The sequence below is a fragment of the Nannospalax galili genome, unplaced genomic scaffold (assembly GCF_000622305.1).
Source record: "Nannospalax galili isolate Female #2095 unplaced genomic scaffold, S.galili_v1.0 scaffold641, whole genome shotgun sequence".
Classification (NCBI taxonomy): domain Eukaryota; kingdom Metazoa; phylum Chordata; class Mammalia; order Rodentia; family Spalacidae; genus Nannospalax; species Nannospalax galili.
The window spans coordinates 581,009-604,967 of NW_008345311.1; the positions used below are offsets into that span (position 1 = coordinate 581,009).

Here is a 23,959-nt window from a genome sequence, read left to right on the forward strand (position 1 = left end):
AGACACTTGCTCAGCATGTTCAGACTGAGAGTGGAGGTACGTAGGAGATGAAGGGAAAGGGGGCATGTGCTGAGGAGAAAGAAGAAAGAAAGAAGCCTGCTGGCAAGTAGAGCAAACATTTAAACAGTGAGCACATTTGAAGAAGGCCCAAATATAGGCAACTGCAGACTAGTTTCCAAGAAGGTGGCAGTAAAGACCAAGTTAGAAGATAGTATTGTGTTTAAGAGAAACATTTTTGTTTTTATCCAAACCTCTTGGCCACCCAGTCTGTATCAAGGCCAGGCTACATTACAACAGAACATCTAAAAGACTAGCAATTAGCATCCCCAATGTGTTGGAATTCTCTTGAAAGGGGTGCAAAGGCTCTGCTGATGAACAGATTCTGAAATGTGTCCTTGATGGTTAATTCGTTGAAGGAGTGGGCAGACCTAGTGCTAGCACATTTTCCCAATAAGAAATTAAAAGGGAACTCCCCATCTGAAACATAGTGAAGTCTCTTCTGCCTTGCCTTCAGAGTCAGAGTCATTGCCCCCATTTTTTAAACTTATATTATTCCTGAAGGGTGATTGTTGGGAGCCAGGAGGTCTTTTGAAGTTGGGTGACTTTCAGAATACGGAGAAAGAGGAATGAATGAGAAGAGAAAAGTAGGAAGGAGCCCTTATAAAATGTGTGGGCTCACTCTGAGTAAGCTTTGGTTGCCAATACCAAATGCTAACAGTGAGGAGATTCCTATAAGGAAGAAAAATTAGCCTCTTCCCCTTAATGGGCTATATCGGGCTTTCTCTTTTTACCCTTGCCTTCAGTTCTCACCAAAGTGTAGCCTTGATCTATCAATCAGTTACAAAGGACGAGCATGGCTTTCTACAAAGAGCTGAAAGTTACTTATTAGATTTTAGCCTAAGGAATGACTATAATATGGGGTCACAGCTCTGATGCCACCGGATGTCATTGGAGAGCAGCTCCAGCCAGAGATCTTTAGTTGCCCACAAACCAATCAGTCTTCTTCTCAACAAGTTCCCCTTCTACTGCCTTTTTTTTCTTTTGTTTTCTTTTTGTGATCCCTTCAGTTTAATTAGGATTGCCTACATGACCATGGGTAGGAACTTATTTACTGGAGCATGGGCAAGTTGTTCCTGAAGCCTTGGAAAGGGTGATATAGATAGCCCATTTAGGACCGAGAATTCAATAGTCACTTATGCTCAGAAATTTGATCAGTTATGAGTCTCTACATTAACTGTAACCCATTGCAGACACTTCTCTGACCAAAACTGAGAGCAATACTAATCTGTGGATATCAACACAAATATTTAGAAAGTAGCTTGATACCATGTTCACTTAGCAAAAAATATAGGTTTCCCATTTATGGCCTATGGCCTCCCCAGTCGTGGACCTTTGACCAGAATTACAGTACCAGGCATGGGTTCTCTCCTGTGGATCAGACTTCAAATCCAATAAGAAAGAAGTTGGTTATCTCAGTTATAGACTTGTCACTATTGTACCAGTGGACATGTCTTGCCCGACAGATTGGCATTGTAATTTTTAGGATTCACAGCTGAGTAAGACTGTTAATGCCTTTTCTTCCCCACCAAAGCAATAGCCTGTGTTGGTTGGGGCTTTTGGAGGCTGGCCAACAACTCATGAAGGAGATATCTGGGACTTGGATTTTCCTTTAATAACTTATGGCTTCTAGGAGCAGCATTATCCACCCATGCAGCGTACCTCTGTTTGCACTCAATTAAAAATTATTTGCTTATTTGAATATATTTTATATAAATGTTGGGCTGTGATAATTTTCAGTTTTGAATGTGCCCCTGACATAATCAATGGAGTTTGTTAGTGTCATTTTTAATTAGTGTATATTAATTATTTTTAAAAATTATTTATTTTTTATTTTATGTGCATGAGTGTTTTGCCTGCATGTATGTAAGTGCATCACTTGTGTGCAAACCTGCAGAGGCCAGAAAAGGGTGTTGGATCCCCTGGGACTGGAGTTATTGACGGTTGTTAGCCACCATGTGGGTGCTGGGTGCTGAGCCCATGTTCTCTGCAACAGCAGCCAGTGTTCTTAATCACCGAACCATCTCTCCTGCTCCTAGGTATTACTTTTTATTTATTCCTTTTATTTTTTATTTTATGTGTATGTGTGTATTGTCTGCATGTGTGTAAGTGTATCCGTGTCATGCAAAGCCTACAGAGGTCAGAGTAAGACATCAGATTCCCTGGAACTGGAGTTACAGACCGTTGTTAGCTGCATTGTGGGTGCTGCAAATTGAACCTGGATCTTCTGCAAGAGCAGTCAGTGCTCTTAACTGCTGAACCATCTCTCCAGTTTAATTATTGCTTTTTGAGAGATGGGTACTTTTCATTAATGCTTTCTTTCTTCATTTGGTACTTTGAAAATCCTTCCCCAGTCTAATATTCTAAAATGATTTTTCTCATGTTTATCTTTTTCCTCCATCTGGATTTTATTTTAGAAGTTATGTGATGATGTTATATCATTTGTCTTTAAAAATAAAAAGTTAATTCAGCAACCACTTAATAAATAACACTCCACTGATTCAAAATGCCAAATTCAAAATCTATAATATTTATATGGGCTGAAGGGGTAGTGCCATTCTTAAACATCACTTTGATGTTAATGCCACTGACTGATTCATTAGGCATTATTTCTTGGTGAAACTGAAAAAATTATTGTAGAGTTTCTTACAGACAGCTCTGCATGTAGCCCCCCCCTTTTAATAAAGTCTTGTCCTTCCATGTGACTTAACTGATGCATGACACAGTCTTTTCCTCACTGAACATACATGTAATCTTCCCCTCTGGTTAACAGCTGCAGTTTCTTCTTGAAGCATCTGCTTTTGTTTGCACCCTTGGTTCTCAGTCTGCCTGTTCTCAGAGTGAGTCTTTTTTTAGTCACCCTTTATTGCTTGCCACTGGGAGCTAGATGCTTTATATTATTTTGAGTAATTGTTGGGTTTAAAAGATTTTTCTTTATTTTGTCTAATATTTTCATGTTACTCTTTTCCCTCCCCTGTACTATGGTTCATATTTTATTTAATCATGAATACATTAAAAATTCTGATTCATGCATCCTACTCATTCAACAACAGTTTGATGTTGTAGGCTATTATCTTTTCTTAAATGACAGCTCAGCACCCTTCTAGAGAATATTGAATGAAGAAATCACCTGTCTTTGGCGAGGCCATGTATTATTGAAAGCAGATGCCAGAGCCATGGGGTTGCCATTTCCCACGAGACTCCAACATCAGAGTCTCTAGTACTTCAAAGACACTTTCCACTCTCGCATCGACAGACAACTGTGCTGCCTCCTGTTTTCTTGTTACTTTTTGTTTCTAGCTCTGACAGTTTCCTTAGATAGGAAAATACTTAAGGAACTGTTAAAATACAAAGGCCTACTGACCAGATTTTACACAGTGCAACATCTGAGTGCTGACATTTTAGTAACAGTAGTTACCAAGAAATAGTAGAAGAATATATTTTTTTATTTTCATGTAGAAAATAAGCGAGTTCATTTTTATGTATTCTCCTATAGCATAATATATATATATTCCTGTCATAAAAATGAACACAGGGGGCTGGAATGATGGCTCAGTGATTCAGAGCACTGGCTGCTCTTGCAGAAGACCCAGGTTTGAGTCTCAGCACCCATACGGCAACTAACAACCACCTCTAACTCTAGTTTCATGGGCTCCAACACCCTATTCTGTCCTTTGTGGACACTGCACAACATGAGTGCACTTTCATATATAAAATATGTATGAAATACACATAAAATTCTCACATGCATAAAATAAAAATAAAAAGTTTTAAAAATGACCACAATGGCCTTAGTTCCATTATGTTGTATCTATATGAACCATATTTACCATTCATTATGTAAAGTTGGTAAATTTCCCTTTATTTTTATTGTTTGTATCATCTTGGGGTTTTAGTTTGTTATAGAGTTTTTAACGAATTTCAATAGCACTGAAATAATGAGTCATTAAATGATTTTGGAAGTTTCTTGCTGAATCAAAAGTGTAGTTCAGATACAGTCTAGTGCTCATCTGTTGAGTAAATTCTTTATCCATTTTCCTCTTTAAGACTTCTGTGGGTTTTAAAGTATAGCCCAAGGATGAGATCATATGGTTCAGTCTCTAGACCTTTGTAAAAGTTACAATTTTAGTAGAAATAAATGGTGGTGATTCTTTTTGAATTATTCCTTTCATGGAAATGTTATTAATACTATCTAAGCCAACATAATTTTTTGCTAGAGTCAAATAAGAATTGGTATTACCTATAGTTGGTGTCTGAACTTTTGATTTACCTTAACACTTAGTTTCTCATTCATAGTTAATGTTTAATAGAACTTTGGTAAATGAATGACAGTGAGTCAGTTCAGGATGCTGTGTTGAAAATAGGGGAATAAGTCTTGGAAGTTTAGGATGAGAATTTGCCTATAGGACTGCAGATAATTTTGTACTTACAGTATTTAAGTATTAATTTATGCATTCTTTATGTTTAGGCAAACAGTATACCTTTGAGCTACATTCGCAGCCCATAGTCTGCAGCTTCTAACCCTTTATGGAAACGGAACGATATTTTTTGGAGATAGTTTTCTATAGGCCTTATGTTTCTGTAAGTCTCACAAGGGAGGCACTAAGTGCTTTAAGTTCTGAACCATCTTTACAAGGATGTTTGTGAGCAGTCTTGCAAGATAACCCTAATGCTTCCCTCCAGAGCAAAGGTCAGACTGGCTTACATCCTTGGAAAAACACTATAGTGTTTTTAGATCGGAGATCTAGAGACGTCAATAGCCATGCTTACTGTCCAGGAAAATGAAAATATCATCTTTCAAATGAGGCAGGCATGCTTTGCTGTTATAAATGATGTGGGTTCAGCTCAGGTTCCCCTTCTATAATATGGTATACCTGCATGTTTGTGTTCATCTGGTCCCATCTACACCAGCCCAGTAGGATTTCAGTAGCAACTGAAACAGATACAAATAAACTGTTTATGCCACTATCTGGGCTGGAATAATAATATATTTTATCTTTCACACAGGTGTCTCATGCTCTGTGTTAGCATCCATATAACAGCTTTAAGCTAACTTGTTGACTAAAAGAGTAAAATTTCAGACTCTTCAGAGTCCGTTACAAAAATTCATTACAGTGGTTTTGTCTATTTCACTATACTCCTTTTGAAGGAATCAGTTTAATTAATTTTCTTTAATCCTTGTTTAATGAATTCATTAAAATATGGAAACATTATTAAGGGCTCAATTCTTTAAGGAGTCAAGAAGGCTGTGTGTTATCTCAGAGCAAACAATTCTGAATTGGTTAAAGTAGGAACAGCCGAGGTTTTATAATGATGTTCCTTAATTTCTGAATCTAAAATTGGGACTGAACAAATATGTTTTGTTTCCTATCACAAGAAGCAATCTTGGGTATGTATATGTGTAGGAGAGTTATAAGTCCTCTGACCGAGGATTGTGGTTGGAATGGGGCAAAATATTTGAAATGTGAGACAAGAGGTCATATTAGTAGAAGAGTGGAAAATTACACACAGAGTATGCGCTTTGAAGTCACATCTGAGTTCAGTATCCCAGTGCCGTCAGTTATTACAAGTTTTTTTTTTAATATCAAGCATGTCATTCAACTGTCTTTGCTTCATATATATAATAAGGAACAGTAGCTACCTTATGAGGTTCTTATAAGGATTAGAAATAATCTATGGCAAGTGCATGGAATTTTGATCTACTATATGGTGTGTGTGTATGTGTGTGTGTGTGTGTGTGTGTGTGTGTGCGGGTATGTGAGTGCATGCACAGGTATGCACACGTGTAATAGTCACCTCAGTTCCACTCGGATTATTACTGGTAAGAATTTTAAGTTCTAATTTAAAAGATTTTATTCATTAAACTATATTCCTTTAAGTAAAATTTTATATTCCTCTTTCCCTTTCTTCCTCCTTCCCTCCCTCCCTCCTTCTTCCCCTCTTCCCTCTCTCCCTCCCCCCTCTCTCTTTCTCATATCATTGTCTTTCTCAGGTTATACTTAAATGTCTGATAAGCAGAAAATCTTATGGCGATACCTCTCTGAAGGATGAGCCTATGTTCCAACAGCTTACATCATTATTGGAGAATTTACTAGAGATAAAAGTGGTCAGGCTTTCAAATATTAATAGAATTTTAAAAATAAGTTACTACAGAAAACTGTATTATTAAAAGCAGAAGACTCATTTATCTTAGTTTAAGGTTTGACAATTTTTACAACTCGCTCACTAAAACCATCATATTCTTTTGTATATTGAATAAGAGCAAAATGAAATGAGCATAATTAATGTAGTATTCATATAATTTCTGGAAGTTACTTTCTGTACTTTGGCAGAAATGCTAGCTAATGGGCTAGGCATTACAGAGGGCAGCAGATGGACCCATCTGTGGTGCTTGTGAATGCAGCTTGGGAGACAGCAAACAGACTTCCATTCCATCTGACTACTCCTCCTTCTCCAGTTTCCTTGATCTTTGAATCTCAATAGTGATACAGAACATAATTTAAAAGACATTATTTCAGATGATCTATTAGCATCTCTAAAAGGCTCCCAGCATTTTATAAGGTGTGTCTTGAAGGAAGGCAGGAAACAGTACACAGCAATCTGTCTACTGCTGACTTACTGCCAACAGTGGTTTTGATATGATTTATACTTAAAAATGAGACAAAAGAAAAATAGGTTATTTGTTATGTACATGCTTATCTTTATGGATATTAATTAACTGAGGTATCACTCTGACACTCAAGGAAAAAAATGGCCTCTGAAAAATATATTTGCTGTTGAAGTGAGCAGTACAAAGCTATTTAATTTTTTAAAAGTCTTTAAAGGCGTTCTCCTGTTAATTGTGATTAATACTGTGGAGTGTATTAGTTCTCTGTGAGTGCTATCAAAATGATCATATAGTTAGTGGCTTAAAACAGTAGAAACAGTCTGTGACAGTTCTGGAGATAAATTGTTGAGGTGAGTTTTCTGAGATGAAAATCAGGGTTTCAGCAAGGCCAGTCTCCCTCTGGATTGTAGGGGCAATTCACGTCTTGTCTAAGCTTCTGGTGGCTGCTGGCATTTCATGCCCACATAAGCAGAAAATCTTATGGTGATACCCCAGTGTTGATCTCTCTCTTTATGTGGCCCTCCCTACAGTGTGTCTTTCTGGTTTCCCTCTGCCTTTTCCCCCCATCTTTTCCTTTTCTGTAAGACACAGTTTCATTATGTAGTCCAGGCTGGTGTCAAATTTGAGACCCTTCTGGCTCAGCCTCCAGAGTGCTTGGATTACAAGCATGTGCCACTGATCTCTGCATGTTTTGTCATTTTTTCTTACTATGACACATGTGATAGCATATAAAGTTCAGTTGAATGATCCCTCATATGTTCATATGGTAAGATTCTTAATTACATTTGCAAATTCTTTGCCTTATAAGGTAGCAGGTTCTAGCAACTAGGTCCTGATTATGATTGAGGGCCCCCCATTCAGCCTACTATCGGAAGCTGATGAATTTTCATCTTTTTGTGTGTGTTAGGAAAAAATGATTATCTTTATACTTATCTTTTCCTAAGTTCTTATTGTTCCTTAAGGAGGTATGTTATGAAACTGTTGTGAAATGTATCTCCCAATCAGGAATAAATTAGTAGTTTGTTTTCCTGGTCCTGTTGGAAACTAACTTCCTTCCTGCCTTCCTTCCTTTTTTCCTCCCTCTTTTCCTCCTCCCCTCCTTTCCTTCCCTTATCCCTCTCTTCCAACCCCTTTGTCTGGAACTCTATTTAAATACTAACTTCGTGCATATTTCTTGAATAATATGTTCACTGTTACTATTATATTGTAGTATACTAGTTGCAGAGTGTACATATTCATTTATAATGTTATAAGAGCTCCTTTATTAAGTATATATCATAAGTTTAAATTTTTAAATCAGTTAATTTTATCTCTTATGTCTATATAAAGGTTAATCTTCACTTTTTGTAGGGTAAACAAAAAATGCTGTTAGTGTGAGATAGAACTATCTCACAAAATTAAGGCACAAATTATTTTTTTCACTTTCTATCTTTCCTTCCATGCTTGTAGTTTTCTTTTGGCTTAGAAAGGATGTTTATACTGATTTAAACTGTGAAACACTGTAGAATTAAATTTCCTTAATTACAGACTTTATAGTGGTTTGATTTATAATTTTCACTTTATTATGCCTTATTTGCTTAAATGCTATTCAATTAGAATAATGGTTACTGAAATTTTAAGTGGTCTTTAGTCAATAAACATATGAACACATTTAGAAAGTAGTTTATGAATATAAATTTAATTAATTTTGTGTTTTAACTTTTTTTTGGTCTTTTTGAAACAGAGCCTCCCTGTATACCTAGCTGGCCTGGAACTCACTATGTAGACCAGGCTGGCCTCGAACTCACAGAGATCCACCTGCTTCTGCCTCCTGAGTGCTGGGACTAAAGGCATGTGCCACCATGCCTGGCTATATTTTAACGTTTTATTTTGGAAGAGAAACAACATAAAACACCATATAAAAATATGTAAGTCATTAAAATAATATATGGATATATTTAGATTATCATAATAAAATCTTTTTGTTATTTTCCTCTGTTACATTTTAACTTATTTGAGATCTTTATATGATTACCATGTTTTTTTCTTGACAATTATTTTTCTGCATTCTCTGCTTGTTGTTTTTTTTTCTGTATTTAAAATATTAGTGTTCCTGATAATCTACCCTACTTTCTTCTTCTCTTCCTTTTTTTCTTCGTTTTTCATCATCATTTTTTTCCATATGGAAGTCTCGTTATGTTACCCAGATTGGTCTAAAGCTCCTGGCTTAAGTGATTCTCCTGCCCCAGCATCCCGAGTAACAGATACTACCACACTTGGCAGATAACATTCTTCAGCTCTCTTTCTATACTAGTACTCAGATTAGGTGATACCTTCTGTTTCTATGATTTTATCTATCATTCCAACCATAGCCATACAATTTCTAACTTTATTCATCTCATACCTTACTTTTGAGATCTAGAGTCATCTGTCTGACAATTACTTAATCCTCCTTGAGTCTTTCAGATAAACTAGAACAATTGATTACACGTTTTTTGCTAAAAGGAAAACAGAGATGCCATCAGTAGCAGCAACATAAAAATTTGGTTCTACTTCCACTCCTTTGTTGGATAACATCATTAAATGTTAGGCCAACATCTTATAACCATTCTTGATTCTTAAGTGACATCTATTCCTCATATCTGTCCCTTCCCCTTACCTTTTTTGTGCTAATGCCACAGTTATTTCCAATTCTATCCATTTTCTCACTCTTATTTTTGCTATTTTTTAAAATTTCTTTTTAAAATTTATTTAATAACCACATGATTAGAAGCATTTCATTACAGCTTTAACATATTCAATAACAATTTCCAAAGCAAAGATACATCTTTTTCAAAAGTGGCTGTAAAATTTTAGGTTCACAATTGAATTAATACAGTTATTCAATATTGAACTCAGTATAAACCCTGTAAGACATAAAATTGAATGAGTTTTTAACCTTTAAAAAAGATCTCCATTTCATTTTAATGTATACTGTTTCCTACAGAAAGACTCATTTTTAATGCTACTTACACTTAGATGTTTTCACATGCGTCTCTAGTCTCTATGTATCTAGTCACAGTCGGTTACACTCAAATCTTTGGCACCTGATTGTGGATATAAAGTTATCAGGTAGATTTCAGTGGTAATGTTTATCACCTCTACTAACGTGAAGTAAACTTTTATGCTTCCTCCTCAAATATAACTGATTTGTTAAATTTGTTGATTTTTTGTGTGTATATCATACAGAACATCGCAAACAATTTTATTCATCTATATACCCACTTCCCAAATGGCACCCTCCCATAGCATCACCCCCCCTCCACTGGAGCCCATATACTCTGTCATCTCTGTTCCTCTCCACTGTGTTGTTGGGCCCCCCAAGCCATTCTCCGGTGCTTGTCCATCCAGTGAATCTAGTCTGCCTATCTAGAGATCCTTGTTTTAGGAAGATCAGCTGTTCCTCATCTAGTAGCAATCAGTTGTGAATATTCCTTTAGATAAGATTGCGGTCTGCTGTTCATTTTCCCAGTTCTGTCCTGGCTTACTGTCTGGGAGTCTCTTGGGCCACCCTGGCCAACAACTCAAAGGAAGGTATCTCCTATCTGGCATTGTTTTTTGTTATGTAGCCTTCAGCTGTACATATGGACTCTTAAAAAATATTGACCTCTTTAATATTTGGTTATACTTTCCTTTTGGGTGTTTAAGACTCTACAGTTGGCCTAGATAAATCAATTTATTTTAACTCTTAAGTCCATTTGAGGATCTGTTCTTCAGGGTATCATGGGCTTGGGAGGAGCCTGGCTCCTTTCTTTTACCAGTTCTGTCTATGTGAAGATAAGTTAAAGGTCCTGCTTGACCGTGGCTGGCTTCGCTTGGAAACATGGAGGAAATATTTCTTCTGTGTTGACCTATTTTTGCTATTTTTAATATTTTATTTATTATTTTTGTTTTATGTGTGTGACTGTATTGCCTGCGTGTGTGTAACTGTACCCATGTCATCCAGTGCCTGCGGAGGTTAGAAGAGGGTGTTGGATCCCCTGGAACTGGAATTACAGATCATTGCTAGCCACCATGTGGGTGCTGGGAACCAATCCCATGTCCTCTGCAAGATCAGTCAGTGCTTTTAACCACTGAGCCATCTCTCCAGCCCCTAGCTCAGCATTATTATAGGAGGTTGTTTTCCTTGTGATGACAGAAAATATGGTGAATGAGTAGGCCAGGCGGGACTATAGATGTTCTCCCTGATATAGCTATATGTTTCAGAATATTCTTATATTTTAAGCCACTTAAGTATAATACACTAGTAAAAGCAATTGTATTTCTTCATAACATAATTACTTTAATAATTATTTAGGTAGTGGGTCACAACACAAGGAAGAGACTTGCACATTAGGTCCAGTCTTTTGTTTTTCTGTCAGAGCTTAAGCATGGTTAAATACAAGGGACACTAGTAAAGATGTTATAGCACCCGACATAACCTCCAAGAACAGCTATCTAGCCAAAAGTATCTATTTTGTTGATGTGGAGAAACCCTTTCTGTGTATTTTTTTAGCCCATCCCATGATGTCATTTTTTTTCAAATTTTTATTTAACAAATAAACCTCTAATAGAACAGTAGTCAAATAATAACTCCTTAATTTTATTTTTATGAAAACTCAGATGAATGGGGCATATTTGTGTCTGTTTGGAATAATTCAGGTCAAGAAGGAATCAAATGTGAATACCGGGATTTGCATGAGCAGTTTACCAAGAGGGATTTGGGTGGCAATGTGTGAGATTAAAGAAGTAGAGTTGTAGCAAATATTTTGAGCTTAGATTTTATACTTGTAGAATTTGAGGTTCCTGAAGGGTATCAAAAGGAAAACCTGAACATGAAAATACAGTATTTAAATCAATCATAGTGGTGCACACCTGTCATCACAACACCAGGAGGAGTCTGACTTCAAGGACAGCTCGAACTACATAGTGACATGCAAGTGAGATGGAGCTATGTAACAAGACTCCGTCTATGAAATTCAAGAAAATAAAAATAAAAAATGAAACAAAACCAACCAACCAACCAACAAAAAGCTGTTTATTCATATTCTTAATTTGTAATTTGTCAGTATATAAATGTAATTTGGTCCTGGAAGGAGATGAAATCTCCAGAAAGGAGTTTATCCTAAGAAGGTAAGAGTGTCTTATGTAATAGCTTTTGAGCATACCAAAATTCATGATTTAGATAGATGAAAAATGTATTCAAAGCAACTAACAAGTGAAAGAGATTAATAGAGACTCTGAAGAGTAGTCTTCTAGGCCAGGGCTTGAAAATGTTTCCAGATGAATGGGGCAGTCCCAATACTGAGGCTCTTGTTAACCTTGGAGGATGTGAAAGAAAATAGAAACCTAGATGTGGGTTGAAAAGTCCATGGTAAATTTTGCATTGTGGATTTGTATAAATTTGGCTGTGAAGGATGAAGAGAGAGATGGAAAGGAATGTGGGTTTATGGCACATTTTTCTTGTTTTTAAAGATCAGAGAGAATTCTTTGGTTTTTTTTTTTTTTTGCGTGTGTGTGTGTGTGTGTGTGTATGTTTTGCAGAGGATGATGGAGCCCACAACCTTGTACATTCTAGGCAAGTGCTCTACCACCGAGCAATACCTCCCTTCATTGGTATATGTAAAGATAAATAGTACATTTGGGTTTTAAGAAATTTTGAAACATTTTGCTAATATGATTTTGAAGTTCATTTTGTTAGTAAACATATATTCTATGACTATATTTCTAAATGACGTTTTGCCTTCAAGTTACTGGTGGATGATATTTCATAATATTTTCGATAGTTCTTAGATTCTCAGTGGAAATTGTTCTGTTAATTACTCTAGATAACAGGTGTGTGCTTAATACTGAAACACTGGTTTTATTTTTCAGATCTTTCCAGAAATCGTTTTACCGAAATTCCTTCTGACGTGTGGTTATTTGCACCACTTGAAACATTAAACTTATATCATAACTGCATCAAAATCATTCCTGAAGCCATTAAGAACCTGCAGATGTTAACATACCTTAATATTAGGTAAGCAATCAGTTCTTTAAAAATAAGTTTTATGGGCCTGGAGAGGTGGCTCAGTGGTTAAAAGTACTTGCTGCTCTTGCAAAGAACCAGGGTTCATCTCTCATCACCCATATCAACTGGTTCTTAGCCACCTCTGACTCCAGTTCCAGGGAAACCAAACACCTTCATCTGGATCCTTTGGCACCTGCATGCATGTGGTGCACATATATACAAATAGGAAAACTTGCATAAATATAAGAATTTAAAAAAAGTCTTAAAATTGTTTTGTATGGTTTTAATCCTTTTAGTAGCAAAGGAATCTGTTTGGATTTCTTATGTAGCCTATCTGTATCTTAGCATTGTTTACTTATATTTTGTTTATGCCTAAATTGCATTGTAGACTTTTGGTCTGTTTCTTCAGAGCAGTGTTTCTCAAAGTTTCATACACAGGAATCACCTAGAGATCTTGTTAAAAGTAGATGTTGATCCTTTAGGCTTGCTGTGGAGCTTGCATTTCTAAAAGGTGTCTCCTGGTAATCTCTATGCCTGCACGCATGCTGGTCATTAGCTCTCAGTTTGAGAGGAAGGTTTTACATCATAAATATTTTCCTCAGTTGAAGATCCATCATATGCATCCACTTATGTGGAACTCTAGTTACAGTGAAACATTACAAACACCACTGAAGTAGTGTTTTACTGCTTGGAACTTCTTGCTAGTTCAAGAATGGACATATAGATGTTAGGGATGGAATCCAGGGTCTTGTGTATGCTAGGCAAGCACTTTACCACTGACTGATATCCTTAACTATTTTATGCTTAATAGGTGTTTATTATGTGCCAGACAGTATTCCAATATGATTTACCCATATTACCTCATTTCATCTTCTAACATCATTTTGAGATAGGTACTGTTAATATTCCTACATAGCAGATCAAAGTGGGTGATAGGTGAGCAGAATCACACAAAATAGCAGAAATGTTGCACTCAAACTTGTGTTTGAATCTCTGCTATGCCTAAGCAAGTCACTTCATCAGTTTTAGGCTTCATTTTTTTATTTGTGTAATGGAGATAATACTACCCACCAGGTTGGGATGATGTGCAGATTAAATAGCACAGTGCATGAGTGGAATCTACGTGTGCTTGTTATAAAATAAACATTAAATGGTACTTGTTATTTGGTGAAAGCTTATGATATACTTTTGAAATGGCTTGTGCATTTCAGCATAGAGTAGTGTTTCAGGCATATTTATCATAATAAGAATTTCTTCTTTGTTTCAGTCGAAATCTTTTGTCAACATTGCCAAAATATCTATTTGATCTTCCTCTTAAAGTTTTGGTTGTCAGTAATAATAAATTGGTATCCATTCCAGAAGAAATTGGAAAATTAAAAGATTTGATGGAGTTGGTGAGTAAAATAGTTGTATTAATTTCATATACTATGTATAATATAGAGTTTGGAAATAAACTCATTCCTTTGTGGAATTTCACTGTAGTTTTCAAAAATGGAATGACTTGGAATGGAATATGTCTAAATTCCCTTGAGTAAAATTTTCATTTACAATTATTTATGTCTGAGTATCCAGAATTATAAAAAGCCTAGTTATTCCTTAGCCCCCTAGCCTTGGATACATTAAAAGGTGTGGTTTCTGAGATTTCAGAAATATCTTTCAAATGAATAAGTATTTGTGTATTCATTTTGTGGGTGGGAATGTTCTTAAGGAAAAGATATTTTTTCTGAGGTTTTATAGGACTAATGTAGAAGTTTAGAGAAGAGGGATAAAAATAGAAACTCTAACTGGGTGTGTTGGTGGTACATGCACATAGTCCCAGCTATGCCAGAGGGAAAGCAGAATAATCACGCAAGCCTAGGAGTTTTTCCCAGGCTGGGTAATATAATGAGACTCCATATTCCCCAAATCAATCGGTCAATCAATCAATCAATCAATCAACCAATCAATCAATCCTTTTAAAATGTAAAACAAAGAGTACAATGCTTGCTAACTATAGAAGTAGAATTAACAAACTTTCTTCTGTAATATGCTCGTATTACTTATAACACTTTAAGACAAAAATACACGTAAAGAAGCAATTGTATGCGGTTTATTATGGAAATTTATGTGCTAAGTCTGAATAATAGCATTTAAAAATTTAAAGGACATTGAACTTACAGAGCAAAATGCAATTGGATCCTCAAAGCATTGGACAATTTTCGTATCTTTTGGTTACTTCAGTTTTACACATTGAACCAAGCTGCTTATTTTATTTTATGTCTTGTTTTGGGTAAAGTTTTTCCAATAAATTGGTGCTTCTGGATTTTTCTTAAGTATGACTTTATTATCTCTAAAAGTTTAGTAGCTTTTTATGAGTTATAATTTTATAATGGGAACTTAATGTTATAATGAAGAGTATTGTTAAGAAATAATGCCAGCAAAATTGTTTAATCATTGAGAAGTATCTTCATGTCCAGATATAACACAAAGAAACTTCCTTGAATTTCACTTTATTCTGTAGAGCCACAAAATTTTGGGATGATAAGAAATCTTATAAATGATTAGATATAACCACTTCCTAATGTGGGAATCCCTGAGACATCTACTTATGTATTTCCCCAATGGACACTTCTCTGTGTGTCTCTGTGCCACCCCTAATTCTTCTCTATAAAGCTGTATTTGTTACTAATCTTTCTTATTTTGAACAAAATATGCACTCCTCTTAGTTCTACCTTTTGATCTTGTGATATAGTATGAACAAATGTAAATAATGATAGCTTTTATTCCCTGAGGTAAATGTAATCCACATGTGTTTAGTGTTTAGTACAAAACTTTTAAGACCTTTTCCTTAGTGGAAACATCCTTGCTACCTTTGTTTCTTTCTACGAATTTCTTTTAGACTATGTCTGTCCTGAAAACTGTTCACTTTCATTGATGGTGTCTTACAATATTATACTTAAAAATGAATAGAGATTCTAGATGGGACCTGACAAATTCATAATAAAAGGGTTCTGTTATTTTCCTTGACCTGTATGCAATGTTTTAAAGGGTTTATAGATATTATACTATTTATTTATTTATTTATTTATTTATTTTTGTTCTTTTTAAGAGAGGGTCTCCCTGTAACCCCAGCTGGCCTGGAACTCACTATGTAGACCAGGTTGACCCTGAACTCACAGAGATCCTCCTGCTTCTGCGTCCTGAGTGCTGGGACTAAACGTGTGAGCTACCATGCCCAGCTAGATATTATACTTTAAAACGTAGAGATCTATAGTTACTTTTTCATTCTTTTTTCTTCATTCAGGTTTTGGCTATATATTTTGTGTTATATTAACTGAGATGCTTTCTGATAAAATGTCAAAAGGATTTAGGATGTTTATATTTATTTTAGTATTTTAAAAAAATAGAATATTTAAAAATATGAAACATGGGCATAGAGAGATGGCTAAGAAGTTAAGAATGTGTACTGCTTTTGCAGCGGAGCCTGTTTGGTTTCCAGCACACACATTAAGATGCACATAACTGCCTATACCTATAGATCCAAGGGATGTGATGCCCTCCTTTGGTATTTCTGAGCACCTGTACTCATGTGCACCTATTTTGTAGAATACCTGTCTGTGTCCTGTGCAATTTTAAAGAAATGGCAGCTATCTCTCAAATTTCTGTGTATTTTTCTATACTGAAACTTTGCTATCAGAAACCCATGGTAAGGAATCAATAATATTTATTTTAATTTCAATTTATTTACACGAATAATAGTTTATTCTGAACATAACAGGTAAGACGATCTTGCTGAAATATGTCAGATCACATTATTCTAAAATTTCTGGTTTCTCTTCACACATTTCAAGAGTAAAAGTAAAAGTTGTATCACCCCCACTACTTTGTCTCTTGCCCATTAGTACAGTCATAGCCAACTCAAAGTATCTGACAGAAACAATCGAAAGGAGTAAGGGTTTATTTTGGCTCATTGTTTCAGATGTGTCAGTTTATCATCGTGTTGATGGCATGGCAGAGCTGAGCAGTTTACACCTTGATGGTTAGGAAACTGAGAACAAGAAACAGTTGAAAGAACGTCCCAGGGACAGACTCCTAAGTACCATATATCTTCCATCTGGTCCCCACCCCTTACTCTTTATCACCTCCCTGTTATGCCATCGTATTATGAATTCATCAAGGGACAAATCCGTTGATTAGGCCAGAAACCTCAGGATCTGGCCTTGGCAGCTTTTGGATATCCAAAGCCCCTAAACATGAGGACACTAGGGACATTTCACATTTTAACCATACAGCATTTCATTAATATTTATTTTTGAATGAAGATATATGCCTTTTGAAAGAAATATATGACATATTTTCATATTTATAGCTTTAAAAATATTTTAATTGCTTCCTTGAGAATTTCATATAATGTATTTTGATCATATTCAAATGCCATCTCTCATCTCCTTTCAGATTTACCCCCACCTCCTTACCCTGCTCCCTCATTTCGTGTCCTCTGTTATTTTTAGCGGTCTATGGAGTCCATTTGTCTTTGCCAAATGCTCTTGCATGTGGGTCCTTTTGGTCGAATCTGGTCAACTTCCCAGCATCACACCACTAAAACCAACTGACTCACCCCCTCCCAATAGGTATCAGTTGCTAATAGTTCCTCAGCTAGCAATATGGCTTCATTCCTTCCTCCTCCATGCATTCCAGGTTTTTGTTCATACTGTCACAAGGGTTGTGGGTTTCTATCTGCAGCTCCTCTGTTGTGTCTGGAAAACTTGGATTTTTTTTTGTAATCCAGTACCTCTGGCTCTTACAATCTTTCCTCCTCCTCTTCTGAAATAATCCCTAAATCTTGGGAGGAAAGGGTGTGATCTAGATATCCCATTTAAGGCTGAGCACTCTACAGTCTCCTATTCTCTGAATGTTGGCCAGTTGTGGTATCTGTGTTAATCAACATATGCTGCAAGAGGAAGTTTCCCCGGTGAGGATTGAGAAATGCACTGTTTGTGGGTATAACAATAAGTCATTAGGAGCTGCTTTAGTACTATCTCTATTTAGCAGGATAATAGTAGTAGCTTTTCCCCTATCACCTGGGATCTGTCTAGCCATGGGTTCTTGGCACTGATGAAAGTGACAGGGATGACTCCATCTTGTGAAGTGTTCTTTAAATCTCATTCTTCCTTACCTGGTTTTAATATTCTTTTGAACTGACATGCCTGACTTTTAACACTTTCATATTTGTAATTCTTTTGGAAAGAATAATTTAGTTAAGTTATTGCTGGCCATAGTCTTTAATTGTTGAACTTCTCCACTTTTTCATGCCTAAATAATCTGAAATGAACTATAATAATTGACAGCTTATCTTGGCTGAATGATAGTTGTTATATTTTTATTTCTGCTTGAAGAACACTTAACTCATTCTAATTTTAGTGGATAAGAGTTCTTTAGCTGAAATTTTTGAGATGTTGTCTTATATATACTTACTAAATCATAATCTCAAATTTTTGCATAAGGGACTAGAGAGATGATTCAGTGGTAAAGAGTATATATTGCTCTTGCAGAGGATCTGAGTTTGGTTCCTACCTCACAACCACCTGTAACTCCAGCCCCAAGGGGGATATAGCACCTCTGGCTTCCACTGTCATCTGCACTCATGTGCACATGCATGCACACACACACAGACACAGACACTCACACACAGACACACAGACACACACACACACACACACCCTTAAAGATAAAATAAATATTTGAAATTTGCATAGGAAAATTCCTGTTGACTGTGGTGGATTGACTTCATGATATAATACAAATAAAGATCTGCTGAATAATCCAGCCATAGAGAAGGACTTTAGAAGTAACTTTTGCTAGCTAGCTATTTAACCATATGCTTTAATTTTAAAATTGAAAATGTATTTGTATTTCTCAGTTCTTTGTAATTTTATTTTCTTGTTTTCCTTAGGATATTAGTTGCAATGAAATTCAGGTCCTTCCCCAACAAATGGGAAAATTACATTCACTTAGAGAGCTAAATATCAGAAGAAATAATCTTCATGTTTTGCCAGATGGTAAGATGTTTGCTGTTTTCACTTACTTGAGTAAGAGAATAACTATGCAATATTTAACTGAATTATTTTACTTTTTATTTCTGAACAGAATTAGGAGATCTCCCCTTAGTCAAGTTGGATTTCTCCTGTAATAAAGTGACTGAAATTCCTGTTTGTTATAGGAAGCTGCATCATTTACAAGTAATAATTTTGGATAACAATCCATTGCAAGTACCACCAGCACAGGTTTGTAACAAACATTTATTTCTTCTCAGCAGTCTTCATCATTTTATCCTTTTATTTGTTTATTAAATTTAAAAGTAGCATCAAATTGATTTTCTCCCTTAGCAGCTTGCATAGTGTCCTCCAAAACTATGAGAGCTAGTCTTCAGTGAAGACACTTCCAGGTCAGTTCCAGCTGCATTGCTCCAAATTCGGTGTCTGAAGTATGCCCTGCCCTCAGCAATAAGGTCTTACCTTCAAATTCTGGGAGGCAGTCAAGGGCTATGGCAATAGCCCATGTAATTTTGGGAGTCTCTTGGGCTATTTTGGCCTGCAATTCATTGGGAAGTTTCTCCTGTCTGGCACTGTTTCTTATTATATGTCCTTCAGCTATACACATGGACTCATGTAAGGATATGTTTAGTATGGTTTTTCAGTAGGCTTTGAACTAATACATTTCCCTCTGGTTTTTCACACCTGCTGAGCATTATTTCTCTCTTATCTCTTTCTCTCCCTAACACTCCCTTCTCCCTCCTCAGTTAAAGTAACCCATTTTCCCCTTGATAATACCTGTCTCCTGTGGTCCCCTCTTTCTTGAATTCCTTCTTCTTATTTATCTCCATGGTTCCTTGTATAACCTTTCCTCTTCCCCTCCCAGTTAAATACCCCCATTTTCCCTATTTCCCCTTTGGTAAAACCTGTCTCCTACTGTTCCTCTCTCTCAGGCTACTTATTTCCCTTTACCTCCCTGGTTCCTTTCCGTTTTCCCGGTTCCTGCAGTTACATCAGGATATATAGCTACATATTAGGATTGCTCATATGAACCTACAGCAATAGTGTCAGCATGCACAACTCTTATGCAAACTCAGACAAAATCCCAGAATAGAACTGGGAAAATGGACAGCAGACCCCAACCTTAGACAAAGAACTATTGGCAGATGATTACTGCTGTGTGAGTGAGAGCTGATCTTCTTTAACGGAGTGACTCTAGATAGGCTGACCAGACCCCAATGGATGAACTTGGATTGAGGGATATCTGGATTCACTAACTTGACTTGATAGGCCTTAACATAAATGACAAAATCCATGAAATCTGGTGAGGGGTTACGGGAGTGTACAGATGGAGAAGAGGGTATAAAAATGATTAAGATGTTCTGTTTGAAATACACAAAAAGTTAGTAAAAATTGTACAGAAAATGAAATTATTGAACTGTTGTTCAAAGTGTCTGCAATGTCTTGCAGCCCTATTAACAAAGACTGAGAGTCTTCTTGTTCCATATCCTCGTCAGCACTTTCTGTTGTCATTAAAATAAAATCTATAGCCATACTTACAGTCATGAGGTAATATCTTATTGCTTTAATTAGCAATTTTATAATGACATAGCCTCTTGAACACCTTTTCATAAACGTACTTCCTTTTACATACCTTCTTTGGAGAGCTATCCAAATTGTTGATTTGTGTTTTACTTTGATTTGACTGATTTTTATTATTCCATTTTAAAACTGTAATTTTGATAAGAATCCTTTATTAAATGGTTTGCATATATTTTCTAAAAAATAGCATCAAATGATCAAATTTTGTCTTTTATATAGTATTATCCAGACTTTCTAAGAAGCGATGTTTGATTTTTTATTATTTTTTGTAAGACAGGATCTTATGTGTCTTAAGCTGGCCTCAAACTCTCTATTGTAGTAGAAGATGGCCTTGAACTCTTGATCTTTCTGCCTCTGCCTGTCAAATGCTGGTATTGGAGCCATGTGTCACCATGATCTGTTAGAAGTAACATTTTGACTTTTGTAGAAATTTTAGTGTGGGTTATACACTGGCATTTGGAAAACACAAAGTCAAATTTTTCTTTGTGAACCCATAATTCTGCTTGTCGATATTATTTTAGAAAGATAGGCCCTGAACTCACTTAGGTGGGATTTATCATGGGACTCATGTAGTTATGGGTACAGAGATGTGGGTTGGGATTAGAGTTCCTCTAGGAAGACTCCATGCTCGTGGTGAAAATGAGCTGCCTGAAGTAAATAGAGTACTGTTGTCTCAGCAAAGACACCTCTCAGAAGCATTCTTGGCACTGAGATAGAATTATGAGAGAACTATACAAATGGAAAATGTTAATTTTGACTTTTTAGCCCATGAGGATTAGTTAATGAAAGTTAAATGCATGTGGAATCTACTAAGATGATAATGAATGAACTAAGATATAAACTCAGGAGGACCAAGAGAATGAATGAGAAGCAGATGGCATGATTTTGGAAAGTGGAAATGAGGTAGAATATTATAAGTAGTGCCTCTAGTTACAAGACGCAGATTTGATTTAGGAGCACAGCAACTCTTGCTAAGCCATGTGCACCAGCTTGTAGCCTATGAAGAAAGAGCTGCTTTTTTCTTTGACAAAGACACATTCCATGCATTACAGAAAGAGCACCTTTTCTAATTCAAATAAAGGCTGCTGTCAGTTCTGCTAGCAGTAGTTTTAGCTGTAAGGGGAACTTTGTAACTTTTGTTTGCTATGGGAAAAAGCAAAAAGAAGCAAGTTGATTTATCATGTCAAACCTGAGAATGAATTTGTTTTTAGAGATAACATTTAACTCATTTTATAGTAATGGAAGTCTGAATGTCCAGTAGAACATTCTGGATGACAGTATTCACTGTTGATGCAAAAATACAGTTGTCACCTCAAAAGGAATTAGAGATAGTTGATTTTGGACCCCAAACTGAGTTACCATGTCCCAGAAACACAGGTTTAGGTTACTTCAACATCCATTTTGCAACATGGCAGCAGTTTCCTGAGGTTTTTATGATACTGGAACAAAGAAAGTTATAAGTCAAGATAATTTTAAGACAGATTTGAAGTATGTTGGTAGAAATGTCAGGTCAGTGGGTTATAGATATAGACAAAAGAAATTCAGCTGTTATCTCAAAGGAGGAAAAGAGATGGTTTATTCTGGAGTCAAATATTCAGGTTCCCTCAAATACCATGTTCCAGTGTGTTAACAGTTACATGAAAGTTTTATGGTAACACAACAAAGAAAATCATAAATCAAGACATTTTTCAAGTATATTGATTGAAACATCAGGCAGATAGGTTACAAAAATTGAGAAAAATCTCAGCTATAGGTCTCAGATGGTATGTGGTGGCATTCATTACCTTTGGCTCATAGAGGCTAGTAGTCTGCTTGCACATTCCAAAGGATTTACCTAGTGTCCCCAAACGCGTTAGGTCTCATACAGAGGAGGACACTAAATGGCTAGTAAGGGAGCTAGAGATGATGACCCAAGTCAGTTGAGGTCTGGACTTGGCAACCTTCTATCCCCTTTCACATAACTGAAACTCTGGCCAGTCGTCAGCCTTTCAAGTCACAGCTTCTTTTCAGGAATTCTCATTCACAGAGCAAATGAAAGAATCCCTGGTATAGGTCTCAGATGTTATCTGGTGATATTCTTAACTTTTGAGTTGCTGGAAACTAGGAGTCTGTACGTTCCAAAAGTATTTACCTGACAGTCATTAGCAAGAACGTTAGGGCAAAGTAGTGATAAATAAATGACTATTTAGAGTAGTAAGATTGCCTGGGCCGCTGAGACTCTGGACCTGCAACATTTCATTTCTCTACAATCACTGAAATTCTTCTCAGCCAATCAGTATTATAGAGTGTTTTATTTCTGGGAGCTTCAGTTAAAAATCCTTATATTTTTGTCCCCTCAGCTCAGTGGTCAAATGATTCATGCCTTACTTCAGCAGAAGCCTGGAATTTACTCTTTAGAACACTGTAGCTCATTAGTACATTACTTGGTGATCAAAATGGATGTGATATTTACAGTACTGTAACCACAGTGACTGTTGAGTACTTCAAAGTGAATAGGGTGATCAAAGAGTTGAGTTATTAGTTTATTTTCGGTTTAATTTAAATTTACGTAGCCATATATGTCTAGTGGCTATTATATTGGACTGCACATCCATAAAGTTTGAAATAGAGTCAGGAACTGTAGATATTATACTTCTAAGTTAGATTCAATGTCTGATACACCACAAAAACGGAATACTTAGCTAGGATGCTTAGAGTACAGAGTGTAATCAAGAATATACCAACTGAAGCTGAGCATGGTGGCAAATGATGGGCATGGTTGGCTCATGCCTTCAATCCCAGCACTGGTAAGAAAGAGACAGGCAGAGCTCTGTAAGATTGAGGCCAGCATACATGCCAAGTTCCAGTTGGGGTTCAGGGAGACCCTGTCTCAAAAAGACAAAAAAAAAAAAAAAGAGGAATATACCAGCTGTGAAACTTGAGGGCAGGCACCTTTACCTTTTGCTAGTAGAAATTGTTATTAAAGTTCTTAGAGTCAGAGCCTGGGCCCCAGCAGTTGCCTAATAAGCAAGGCTCTGACACAAATCCTTAATAGGCCAATTAAACAAACAGATCAAGTAATAGTGAAAAACAGAAAAAGGAAATTTATCCAATGTGGCCACATTCATAAGAGAAACAAGAGGTCCAGTGAACTCCAAATTCCATCTTCAGAATCCTAACAGGAATTTTAATTTTAAATAGAGGGCAAGAAGTATATATGTAACTACTCAGTCCCAGTCAAGCTATATTGTCCTAGACATCATTGTCTAGGCATCAGACTTTCTTGCAAGATGGTCTGAAAAATTGTCAGAATTATGTGAAATCCTTTTCAAGGTAACAAGCTCACTTTTGGTTGGCACCAGATTTCCAAGTCTTTTCTTTCTCCTAGCCCAAGATTCCTTGGGAAATTCAGTTTCTTCTTTTTAAAAAATATTTTATCTATTTTAATTTTTTTGGTATGAATGTATCGCTTGCATAATATGTAAGTGCACCTGTGTTGTGAAATGCTTGTGGAGATCAGGAGAGGGTGTCAGATCCCCTGGAACTTGAGTTACAGTTGTTACCCACCATGTAGATGCTGGGAATTGAACCTGGGTCCTCTGCAAGAACAGTTAGTGCTTTGAACTGCTGAAACATCTCTCCAGCCCAAGAAAACCCCAGTTCTTAAAAAATTAAGTTTGTAAATCATCGTGATGA

At 36.3% G+C, this 23,959-nt stretch overlaps 1 protein-coding gene across 1 annotated transcript in view; it reads left to right on the forward strand.

Annotated features, from left to right (window-relative positions):
• Positions 1-23,959, forward strand: part of Lrch2 (leucine rich repeats and calponin homology domain containing 2) — a 98,967-nt gene that overhangs the window by 22,631 nt on the left and 52,377 nt on the right. The window contains exons 3-6 of the mRNA XM_017800240.2: positions 12,536-12,680; positions 13,939-14,065; positions 18,604-18,709; positions 18,798-18,934. Coding sequence (XP_017655729.1) covers positions 12,536-12,680; positions 13,939-14,065; positions 18,604-18,709; positions 18,798-18,934 — 515 coding nt within the window. The remainder of the gene's footprint in view (positions 1-12,535; positions 12,681-13,938; positions 14,066-18,603; positions 18,710-18,797; positions 18,935-23,959) is intronic.